General features: G+C 50.9%; 1 protein-coding gene across 2 annotated transcripts in view; it reads right to left on the reverse strand.

The window, feature by feature from the left end:
- Positions 1–560: 560 nt before the first annotated feature.
- The window catches only part of MAD1L1 (mitotic arrest deficient 1 like 1), a gene marked incomplete at its 5' end in the record, with an annotated part of 369,275 nt that continues 357,414 nt past the window's right edge, over positions 561–12,421 (reverse strand). For both annotated transcript variants that reach the window (XM_079120677.1, XM_079120676.1), the window contains one exon: positions 561–1,112. In XM_079120677.1, the coding sequence (XP_078976803.1) occupies positions 954–1,112 (159 nt within the window). In that variant the 3' untranslated portion in view covers positions 561–953. The remainder of the gene's footprint in view (positions 1,113–12,421) is intronic.

Consider the following 12,421-nt stretch of genomic DNA (forward strand, 5'->3'; position numbering starts at 1 on the left):
CAGATGCCCTGCCAGGCAAAGGGACAGGGCTGGCCAGAGCCTACAGAGGGAGTGATCAGGGCAGGGTGGGCCTTGGTCACTCGGCTCTGGCCACTACTGAGTGCCTGCTGTGTGCAGGAGCACACCTCTAACCTCCTGGGGAGGGACTGTACTGGCCTACAGGTGAGGAGGGAGACTTAGGGTGGGCCACTTGCATGAGGTCACGAGCCATAGGTAGCAGAGCTGGGGTCAGGCCTAGGGAGCCTGGCTCCAAGGCCTCGCTCTCAGCCACCTCAAGCATACCCTCCCTCGCCCAGCCAGCTTCACATCCCACAATGCCTGTGACCCAGGCTCCAGAGAGACAGGCCACAGCTGCATAAAACAGCAGGTGCTGCTGACAAAACCCCTCCTCCAGAGCACACCTGCCGGCCAGGGCTGCTCGCCCACCCTCCCAGTGCCTCCTGGGCCTGGACCTGAGTGGGGACCATCTCTGCTGTCCAGGGGAACATGGCGCTGGATGTGGACATCACAGCTGGGAGCCAGGCAGCCTGGGCCTCAGATGCAGAGCCAGGAGGAGGGCAGATGGAGGAGAAACTTTATTTCACAAGGCGATGAACTGGGCTCCTGGCCTCAGGCCAACGGCCAGGCTCCAGGACAGACAGGACTTTGAGCAGCACAGCAGCAGGGAAGGGTGGCTGGTGTGAGGGCATCTGAGGAGAGGGCACAGAAGCGCCACAGAGCAGAGGCCTCAGGCCTAACTCCAGAGCAGGATGCAGTGGCAGGAGGGAGACCGGGACCCAGGGAAGACACTGTCCTTTCCTGGCAGGTGCCGTGGCAGAGGGGGCAGGCAGGGCCAGCACCTGCCTGGGCTGCTTCAGCACTGCCACTGGGGCTGAGAGGCAGCTTGACACCATGACGCTGCCCTGCCTGGCCCAGGGGCTCAGGGACGCTGCGGAGCTGGCCCACGCTGCAGGCTAGGCGGCCGTCTGGCGGCTGAAGAGGTCGAGGGTGAGGGAGCTGAGGAAGGCGGGGATGCTGTCCTGGCGAAGCAGGTGCAGCTCGATGAGCTCAGGCACCGAGCGGGAGAACTCCGTCTCCAGCAGCTGCATCTTGGAGCCCGAGGATCCTGTGGCCTGCAAGCAGGAGACATGGGACAGTCAGCAACAGGCAGCAGGCGGCCTGCCCTCCCTCCCTCCCCACATCCCCTCCAACCACAGGGCAGGGCAGAGGGGACACAGCCACAGGCAGAGGTGGAGCTCGGGTCTGTCAGGTGGGTCTCAGGCTGCTGTTCCCAGCAGCTTCCCTCAGTCTGTGCAGCTGGGGAGGGACCGTCCTGCATGTTCTGCACTCAGAGAGGCCTGGTTCAAGGTCACCAGCAAAGAGGGCTGCTGCCCGGGGCATGGCGGGCAGGGTCTGTTAACTGGACAGGCAGCAGGGTGGGAGGGGGCTGCCTTTACAGCCAGCAGACGAGGCTCCAATCCCTCCTCTGGCCGGCTGGGTGGCTGCTGTGTGGGCAGGATGCCAGGGAACCTGGGCCTCCCTTGCCCTCAGTTCAGAAGGAAAACTGGATCCATAGGTGGGAGGTTTCATAGTGGCGAGGTCTCTAGGGGGGCCCAGGGCAAACCCTCAAGATCTTCCAGACTGCAAGGCCCTGTGGCCTTGAGCGAGGGCTCCCTACCTAGCGTGGTTTCCCAGTGTGTGACCCTGGGACCAGCAGTCTCCTTCCAGCTGCCTGGGAGCTGGGAAGGGAGGGGTGCCAGGCAGTCTGGGAGGACACAGTGGAAGTTTGGTCCTGGTTCCAGGGACTCTGGAGTCCAGATGGATCCTTTCTACTGCTTCTTTATGTGCACACCACTTACAACCAGGGGAAGGGCAATAAGGGTGTGTCATCAGTGACCAGGGGAAGCCTTCAGACAGGACAGATGCTCCAAACACTGAGCTACCGTGGGAATGAGGGCAGGACCCTTCTGGCACAAAGGGGGAAACAGAGTCCCAGAGAGTTTGGGCCTGCCCAGATTACTTGGTAGGTCTGGGCAAGCTGCCCTGGCACTGTCCTGGGGCACGGGCTGGAGAGGGGGTTCAAGCCAGCTGGGGCATCTGGGTTGGGTAGAGTGGACAGACACCCCATGCTGGCAAGGGACTTCAATGCACCCAGGAACTTCCAAAGAGGGACTAGCAGTACCCACTACCCCTGCCCCCAGCTATACTACCCTGTGGCCTCAACTGTCCATGCGCCAGGCCCACACTGGCCAGGTGGAGTAGGGTGAATGCAGAGCTCTTACTCAGCCAGAGAGACAAATGGCCAATTAAGCACTGGGTGAAGGGTGTGAATGGACATTTCTCCAAGAAAGACGCATAAATGACCAATAAGCAGATGCAAAGCTGGATCCCGAGGGAGGCGTAAGTCAGAGCCACAGTGAGCTACCACTTCACACCCATTAGGGTGGCCACAGTAAAAAAGACAAACGTGTGCTGAGGATGGGGAGAAACCGGAACTTTCTGTACTGCTAGTAAGAATATAAATGACTCAGTGACCACAGAAGCCTGGGCTCCCTCGGAATGGTCATGCCACAGGACTCCACTCCAGGACTGTGCCCAAGGAACCTGACACGCGTCCACAGTGACATTATTCATAACAGTCAAAGTGTGGAGGCCATCGGTTGATGAAGGGGCAAAGTGTGGTGTGTCCATCAAGGGAACACTGTGCTGTCATAGCAAGGAACGGAGCCCGAAGCAAGCCACACAGGAGGGGCCTGGAAAACACACCAGGACAGGCCCAGGTCCCACCATGTGTGTGTCCCACCCAGGTCCGAGGAGGAAGGCACAGGTGCGGGGTGGGGCAGGGTGTGGGGTGCTTGCTGGGCACCTGGCTCCTTAGTGGGGCGATGGAAATGCTCTGGGAACAGGCTGGTGGCAGCCGGGCACTGTGAAGATGCTACAGAGAACCAAGTGTGCACTGCAGTGGGTGAAGTGCATGGTACCCGGATGTCTCCATAACACTCTTAAGAGGTTCCCTCCTGGGCTGGGGCTGGAGCTCAGTGGCAGAGCGCTTGCCTAGTGTGTGTCAGGCACTGGGTTCCATCCTCAGCACCACGTACAAATAAACAAGCAAAATAGAGGCATTCTGTCCATCTACGACCACAAAAGAAATTTTTAAAAAAGCTCCCTTCTGCCCAGCTGTCCTGCCAGACGGGGAGGCGGCTGCCCGTGGGTCCTGGCAGTGCCTCCTTGAGGAGCTCACGTGGGCGTGCTCCAGCCTAGCAGTGCGCGCCTACCTACCAGCTCACTCCTTACCTGGGCAAGGGGACCTGGGGGGCATGGCCAGCGCCCTCTTCCATGCTCACCTGGATGTGGCTATCTGGGTAGTCTGCTCCCCACTGCCCCCCGCCACCATGTGACCTTCACAGTCCAGTGCATAGCCCTCAGCTGCCCTGCGCCCTCAGCTGCCCTGCTGCCCCCCTCAGCTGCCTGTCTAGCTCGTTACCTGCACTTTCCTGCTTTCTCACCTGGGCCGACCCCTGGCCCCCTCCTGCTCCTGCGCCCTGTTAATACATTTAGCCTTGTCATAGTTCAACACAAACCATTTTTAAACAAAAATAAGAGAAACCACTCTGACCTTTTACCAAGAAAATCCTTTCATTTCTGCCTTCTGCTCTTGACTATGAATGTTTTCCCCTAAATGTCAGAGGGGCTGACTCTCTGGCAGCTGTCGGGGAAGCAGGGAGCTGCAGGGCGGGGTGCAGGCAGGAGCAGATCGGGAAGGAGTCTCCAGGGTCCCCCCACCCAGAGCCCTGGTGTGACAATGTCCTCCAGGTGCCATGCCTTCCCAAGCCCCTCCCCAGGTCCTGGTCATTCTGCATTTGAAGAATGCAGCTAACTAACTATAGCTCTGAGGACTGGGCAAGAGCTTGGAGCCCACGAGGTGTCCCCAGCTCCCCTGGCTCATGCACAGCTCCTGTGTGGGCTGGGTACAGGTCCTGGCAGCTCCTTTCTAGCATTCTTGGGAGAAGGCGGCCACCTCTGACAGCACTGCTCTCCAAGTCAGCACAGGGCAGGAGCAACCCACGCCAACCTCAGCAAAAATCCCAAATAAAGGCAGATCCATGTGTGTGAAACCCATCAAGCTATGGCCATCCTGCAGGCCCTGAGGGACCACCATCCACGGCTGCCCCGGGGTTCTCAGCCCTGCTTCCCCGACTGGCTCTCCCTGCTGCACCCGTCCTGCTTCGCCCTGGCAAGGGGCCACCTCCCCACTCAGATGCGCCTGGGCAGCCACCACGTCTTATCAGAATGTGCAGATTGAATTATGCCCTGCTGATCAATCTCTGCTCAGCCTCTGCCATGTTCAAATACCACCCGGTCCCCAGGTGCCTTGTAAATCACCATAATTAGGGGCTGTTCACTTAAAATTAGAGCGCAATTTTTTAAAAAGCAAATTGCCCAGTAAGACGTGTTGGCTGTGTCTAGAAATATTTATGGGCTGCCTGTGTGCCGCCTCTGGCTTCTCTTCCTTCTTTCCCCGTGTGTTGGGGGAACAGGCGGCCCCATGGCCAGTGGGTGGCTGGGGGAGACCTGGGCAACCAGCCTCAATGAAGATGCTCCACTGTCCAGCAGGAGACAGACTTGCAAGGCCTAGCCTTGGGTGGGTCTGCTCCCAAGACCTCCAGCCCAGGTCCCGCAGGCCAAGGGCTGAGGGCAGGGGGCAAGTGAGTTCCACACTCTAATGGGAAATGTGTGCCCATGTCTCAGGGGCTTGTTACGTTCTAGCCTCACCAGCCCAGGCCTGGCGGTGTCCTCACTAGCGTACACAACAGGAGCTTCATAGTGTTCCTTTGTCAAAGGGGCTCCTTGTGGGAAAATGACTGGGGATAATGGAGACCCTCAGAGAACAGAGACGAGACATCCCCCATGTCCTTCTGCCTCTGCCGACTGCAGGTGGGGTGGGCAGCGGCGTGTGCAGTGCCAAGCTCCCATTCAGGGCAAGGGCACCTTCTGTAGAGGGCATTAGCAGAAGTTCCATAAATGAAGAAATCCCATGGAGGAGGAGGCTAGAGATTAAACCCACTGCCCCACGTGGGGTCCTGAATCCTGAATCATACAAACAAAACTGAAATAACACACCTGCATTATAAAACACTCTGGAAAAGTACCTCCTACCACTTCAAGATGGTGGGGAGCTATTTTAGTATATGTGACGGTGGTACAGGGTTAGATCAGCAAAACGTCCCCATGGCTTCTTGAGGTGGCTGACTCCAGGGAAGAGCAGTGAACCTCCAGCTCAGCTGGGGCTTCTTGTGTCAGGAAGTACAGATGTGCTCAAAAAGGAGGAGGATGCACAGAAGGAGCAGGAACCAGAGCCAATAAGAGAGACAGCAGGAAATCCTTAAACACGGGAAGATTAAAGAACCCCCTTCCAGAGCCCAAAGACCAAAGAGGAAGTCTCAGAGGAAATAAAACATACATAGAATTGAATGAAAATTAAAATGCAATGCAGCAAACACCAGTAGGATGCACCCCAGGCAGCGTTGGGGGAGACCATGGGAGATGCTCACAGAAAACACCTTAAATCAGCGAGTGAACCCTGCCCAGAGAAAGGGGGATGGGTGGGGGAAAAAGAGCAAAACAAACCCAGGCATGCGCAAGGCAATACCGAACCAAGAGCTGGTCCTTGGAAGGAGCAAGAAGACCAGTGAAGCTTCAGCAAGATTGACAGAGAGGGAAGACTGACCCCGGAAGCCCACAGCAGACCTGAAGCTGTCCAAGGAAAACCAAAAACCTGCAGGTTCACGGACTTGACAAGTTAGAGGAATGAACCAATTCCCTGAAAAACCACAAACTACACAAACTTAGCCAGGGTTAAAGAGATAACCTAACCAGCTATAACCACTAAAAAAATTGATTTGTAATTAAAAGCTCCTGAAAATTCCTCTCCAGTCCCAGATGGCTTCACTGGAGAATTTTACTTGAACATTCAGTTAAGAATAAATATCAATTTTCATAATCTTTTCCAGAAAACAAGAGAGGAAACACCTTTTCCCTCACTACTAACCCAGTGCCCAAACTGGCAAAGATGGTATATACACACATACACTACTATACACAGACATATACATGCAAGTATACATGAATACACATACACATAAAAACAGACATATGCATACACACAGATGCACATAAACACACACACACACAGAAACAAGCAGACCAATATTACTCATATGCAAAACTCCACAGCAAATGGAACCCAGCAATCTGTAACAAGAAATGCTATACCTTGACCAAACAGTATTTATTTCAGGTATGCAAGGCTAGTTCAATATATGCCAATCAGTCAATGCAATCCATTGTATCAGCAGGCTAAAGAAGAAAAATCATGTGATTCCCATCAATCAGCAGAGAAAATGCTTTTGATAAAACCCAGCAACCATTCATGACTAAAAACTCTAAGTGGGGGTAGGGACTCCCTCAATACAAAGCCTTCATGAATAACCTAAAGCTGACAAGAGACTGTTCCAGGAGTCAGCACCATGCTGGAAGTCCCAGCCAGGGCACTAGGTAAGAACAGGAAATAGGAAGCACATGGGTTGGAAAGGAAGAAAGAAAGCTGACTCTACTCACAAATGATATGACCATCTCTGTAGAAAAAATCCTACAGAAAAACTCCTGGAATTTTAGTGAATTTATCAAGGTTGCAGGAAACAAGAACAATACACAAGGATCAATCACATCTCTCTAAAGCAATATCAAATGAGTGAAAAGCAAAATAAGAAGTACAATACTATTCATAAACACCTAGAAGTCTGCATGCTGAAGTTGCAAAAGGCCAATGAAAGAAACCAAAGGAGTATTTAAATAGAGAAAATGTTCAAATTGGAAGACTCAATGTAGAAAATATATCGATTTCCCCCAAAACTGATCTATAGATTTACCATAATTCCTAACAAAAACTCAAGTTTTCTCATCGACATAGACAAGGTACTCTAAAATCTACATTGAAAGGGAAGGGTCCCAGGAAGCCAAGCAATTCTGAAAAAGAAGACTGAAGTGGAGGGACTGCGCTTCCCAACATGAAGGTGTGCTGTGGCTACAGGACAGCACTGAGTAGCCACAACAGAGGACAGATGTGGGGCAACAGTGGAGGGACAGATTCTCAGATCAGTGGGACAGAACAGAGGAACTCAAGCGAGTCCACAAAAGTGTATCTGGACAAAAGGTACAAAAGACCCAGTGGAGGAGGGACAGTCCTTTCACAAATGGTGCTTCAGCAGTTGGACATCTGTACTTTAAATAAATAAATAAATAAATAAATAAATAAATAAATAAATAAATAAATAAATAAATAAATAAACAAACAAACTGAAAAAAGAAAACCTTCAGGATCTAGGACTAGGCAAAGAGATCTCAGACTTGACAACAAAAGCCCAATCCAGATAATAACCTCAAAGTGGATAAATAGGACCTCACCAAATTGACACCTTGAATGTGAACACTGAAGAGGGTGAAGTCAAGGTAGATGGGAGGAAGTGTACGCAGGTGACACCACTGACTCAGGACTAGCATTCACCCACTACTCTCTCCCCAGCGTGAGGCCATGAGCATCCCAGCACCGTGGCTAAGCCTGGCACACAGGTGGCTCAGTGAGAGAGGCGGCATTGGCACAGTGGCACAGGTGCAGGCCTGTTTCTGTGTGGGATTCTTGGAGGATGGTCTGTCTTCTCTCTGCCTGCTCAAAGGGCAGGGGCTCATCTGTCTGGTTTCTCACCCTATTCCCAGGACAGGTCTCGCTGAGTTAGAGTGATAAGGTGTAGAGACTAGAGGCCATCATGTCAGAGGACCACTATGAAGATGGGCAGCTCAGGCCCTCGGCCCCATCTCGCCTGTGTGTCCTCAGACACATACCTACTCACTACTCCCACTGGCTTTCCTGAGAGGAAGTCACTCTGGTTCCAGAGAAGCTGCAGTGTGGACCCAGGGTTAGGTACATGGTGCCTGCATGAAAATTTCAAGTTCAGACTTGCAGGCACCATGTACCTAACTGGACCATGGTTCAGGTGTCCATCTCCCCAAAGCCCAATCACGTCCAGTTTTAGGGCCCATAAGCCTGTGGCTCCTAGCCTGGGAAGCAGAGGGGCTTCTGCACAGGAAGGCAGGCCTGGGGGAAAAGCCTGTGCCCACTCCGGGGAGAAAAGGAGGGAAGAAGCAAGCCCAGAGGACAGGGGCTGTACTTGGCCACTGTTCCTTAGCTAGGGCTGCCCAGGCTCACCTCCAGTCACTAGTCCAGCCTATCCCACTCCACTCCCTAGCATGGGGCCAACAGTGGCCATCAGGACACTGTGGTGACAGCCGTTTCCACCCTGGCCCATCAGTGTGCATGGCATGTTGGCTGCAAGAGCCCCAGAGACCCTCTGCTGTCTTGGGTCCCTCTCCAGAAACTACAGCCCGGCTGATGCTTCCTTTGCACTGGATACCAGGACATGTGTCCCCTGTCTGCTTTGCCCTGTCACTGCCTGCCCCTACTCCAAGGGCGAGACCATGTGGCACCTCAGGCAGGGCTATAGCAGGTCCAGGTATATTCCCAGGGGAATTTTCATGCTACTGGTTTGTCTCTACCACTGGCGTCCTCAGGGTGGGGGATGTGCCAGGCTCATGGAAGGCCTTGATAGATGCTACACATGAGGGAATGAGTAAAGGGACATGGCAATGACAGAGTCAGGATGACCCAGGTAGAACTGGGAACAAATATCCAGCATGAAGTTCAAAGAGTAGAAATGAAAAGAGGCATGTCCATTGCAGGGAGAAAGCTCGTCCAGCACCCTGCTGAACCGTGCCAAGGAAAGCATCCAAACACAGCACGTGCTAATTATACCCACATTATGGGAATTTACAGCCCTGGCTAGGGGTGACCTTTCCCTCAAGAGCCGCGTGTAGGGAGGGCAAGGCCAGGCACCCCAGCACTCGCAGATGAATCTCAAACCTGCAATTATTATTATTACCCTCCTCTATTTGTGCAGTGCACCGTCTTTCACGTGGGTCCTCCATTTTAGAGCTGCTTGCAGCTGTTTCTGCAGTCATGGAAGGGGGGCAAGGGAGAAGGGGATCAGTGGGTGTGTGGCAGGGTGGCCAGAGCCTGGCGGTCAGTTCTGGTGGACTTGCTCATCACAGTCAGAGGACTCAGAGGCCCAGGACTTCTCCCAGGTCCCCAGTGGGTGGAGAGGCCACAACACACAAGGACCTGTTAGAGGTGGGAGGGAAGAGACTGTCCCTGTGGGTCAGTTAGAACAGCAGGTGTTCAGAACTCAGGGAGGAGCAAGATGGAGGATGCAGGGTGAAGGGCTACAGATCCTGATAGCCTGAACTCCCCCACTCCAGCATTAGGGTTTGGGGGAAGCTGTAAACCCAAGTGAGATGTGGATGGGGCAGGGAAGGGCAGTGACCAAGATCCAGAATGCCTGGGCTCAAACTGACTGTCCCTCCTATTTGCCAAGTGGCCCTGGACACATAACTTGTCCTCTCTGAGTTACACTTTCCTCAACATGCCTGTTGCCCTCCTGGAAGACTGTTGGCAGCTCAGATGATACAATGCATGTCCAGTGTTTGGCAGGCTCCTGGCCAAGGCAGGTAACAGGGACAGATTCACACGCCATGTGAAATAGCCAAGAAAATAAGACATAAGATATGAAACACTCTTCAAGTAACTGGACCTAAGGGGACAAAGCACAGAATCAGCAGCCCCCCTGGGTTTAGGGGATAGGGTTCAGCCTGGGTGGTTGAGGTGGCCAAAGGCTGTGAGCAGTCCATCAAGAGCAGAAGAGCAGAGAGGACCATGCAGAGTGTTCCTGTGAGTGTTGGTCAGAGAACCATTGGGCTGAGTACAATAAAACTGCCTGAGACCAGGAAGAATTTACAAAGACTAGAGAGAAAACTTCCCCCCAAACAGTATTTAAAGCAGGCACAGGGTTGAAAACAGTGCCCGTCTCCCCAGTCATACCAAAAACCTGACAGCTTATGGGGCTTAGGGAGACCCTAAGAAGGGTCCTGCCTCAGTGAAAGGGCAAAATGAGCCCTAAGCCATTCTGGTCCCATCTCACAAATCTTAAACCAAGAACCAAAAGTTCAAACTGTTTTCAAGTAACAACTGCACTCCTGAGCAAGCCTCAAGGACACTTACAGGGAAACAAAAATGTCCAGCATGAAAAGGTACGACCCATGACACCTGGATCCAATGATCCTAGAGTTAGAAGAGTGGCTCACAGTGAAAGCCAATCAACTACAATCAACCCAGAGTAGAGAGTACGGTTCAAACTAGCAGATGACCGAGTTGGAGCTCTCCATCCCTTGTGTCCAAAGGATAGGAGAGAGTCGAAAGCAAACAAAAGCCAACTGCCTAGAGATGAGGGTGACAGGTGTGAGATGACAAGCACAATGGAAAGGGTGGAGGGCAGATCAGGCACTGTGTGAAGACTAGTGAACCCAAAGCACTGCAAGAGAAGCCATCCAGAATGAAACAGAAAGAAAAGTTCACCAGTGAGCAGTGGGACCACAACACACGGCCTCCACGAGTAACTTCAGTCCCCAAAGGAGAGTCCAGAGACAGCTCCCAGTGGCTCTGCCTCAGGTGTCACACCTTGTGTCAGTCCCCCACCTTCAGTGTGACCTACTTCTGATGACCTTGCTTTCATTCTGGCTCTCAGGCCGCTGATGCAGCCAAGGGCTATGCTGGGCATTGCTGCATAGCAGGAACTGAAGGTGACTCCCAGTCAATAGCCACCAAGGATGTGAGGCTGTCAGTCCAATGGCCCAAGATAATAGAATCCTCCATGAGAGACCTGGAGCTGCTTCTGCCCTGCAGTTGCCTGAGGTGATGGCAGACTGGGAGACCTTGAGCAGGGCCACACTGAGTTTGGCCTAATCTGTTACTTAGTGATACATAACCAATACAGGTGATGGAAAAAATTCTTGAGAAAATAATGGTCCCAAACTTTCTTAATGCAAGAGCAAGTGTAAACTAAGAGATCCAATAAATTCAATGAATCTCAAGCACCAAAAATAAATGAAGAAAACTACATCAAAATACATCATAATCAAATTGCTCAAACCAAGAAAAAGATAAAACCTTAAAAATGGGAAAAAAAGAGAAACCTTCTCTACCAAGGAACAAAGACAAGGATGACAGCAGATTTCTCATGAGAAACAATGAAAGTAAGGAGTCAGTGGAATAGCAACTCTGAAGAACCAAAGGGAAAATCATCAATCAAGAACTCTACACCACAGAAAATGGCTTTCAAGAGATAAAGGCAGACAGCAAGGGTTGGAAGAACTTGTCACCAGGTAACTCACACTACAAGAAATATTAAAGGAAGTCCTCTGGACAGAGGGAAAATGAAGATGAAACGTGAGCAGTATAAATTAGGAAGACACTTCTGTCTCCCAGTAAGTGTTGGGTCCTTCTGATGTGCAGATCTGTAAAAAGTTTTAAATTATTATTTAAATCTCTTTAAAAGATAAATGACTAACCAAAACAAAATAGCAATGTAATGTGGGGCATAACAGGAAGAAGACTAAGGCAGAGAGGAGAAAGTTGAAGGAAGAGACTGTGGCGTTCTTATTCTGTTTGCGCGCAGGTGGTACATCATTTGAAGGTTGGCTATGGTAAGTTAAAGATATACACTACAAAACCTAAATAAATCTGTAAGATAGCAAGATAAAAAGTATTCAATTAATCTAAGCAAGAAAAAGGGTGGGGAAGGAGGAACAAAGAACAGTATAAACAGAAAACAAGATGATAGATTTAAATATAATCAAAGCAGTGATTAGCTTAAATGTAAATGGTGTAAATGCCTCAGTAAAAAGGCAGAGATTGTCAGATTGAATACAAATCAGGATTCAACTATAAACTGCTTGTAAGAAATATATTTTAAATATGAAGAGTAAAGTAAAACATGAAAAATAAATACAGCATTCTGTAAGAAGCCAAAAGTTGGATGAGCTCTGCTAATATCAGACAGAGTAGATTTTGGAGCAAAGAATAATACAAGGGATAAGTCATTTCATAATGATAAAGGGATCAGTGTACACATGAAGCAAAACCTGACAGCAACAAAGAACTAATAGACAAATCCATAACCACAGTCACAGATGTTAATGTCCTTCTCTCAATAGCTGGCAGCCCAGGAAGATAGAAAATCAGCAAGGATATAAGAAGATTGGAAAACACTATCAGAAACGCCACTTTACTGACATGGACAGCACATTTCAGCACATTTCACATATTCTCTCCAAGAAAACACGCAGCACCTGCCAGGATGATGACATTCTGGACCTTAAAACAAAGTTCAATATATCTGAAGATTCACATCAAAGTATGTTGCATGTCCATGATGTAATTAGATTAGAAATTAATAACAAAAATATCTAGACATTTTTAAACGATTGGGAAATTAAA

This window comes from Sciurus vulgaris (genome assembly GCF_902686455.1).
Source record: "Sciurus vulgaris genome assembly, chromosome: 18".
NCBI lineage: Eukaryota > Metazoa > Chordata > Mammalia > Rodentia > Sciuridae > Sciurus > Sciurus vulgaris.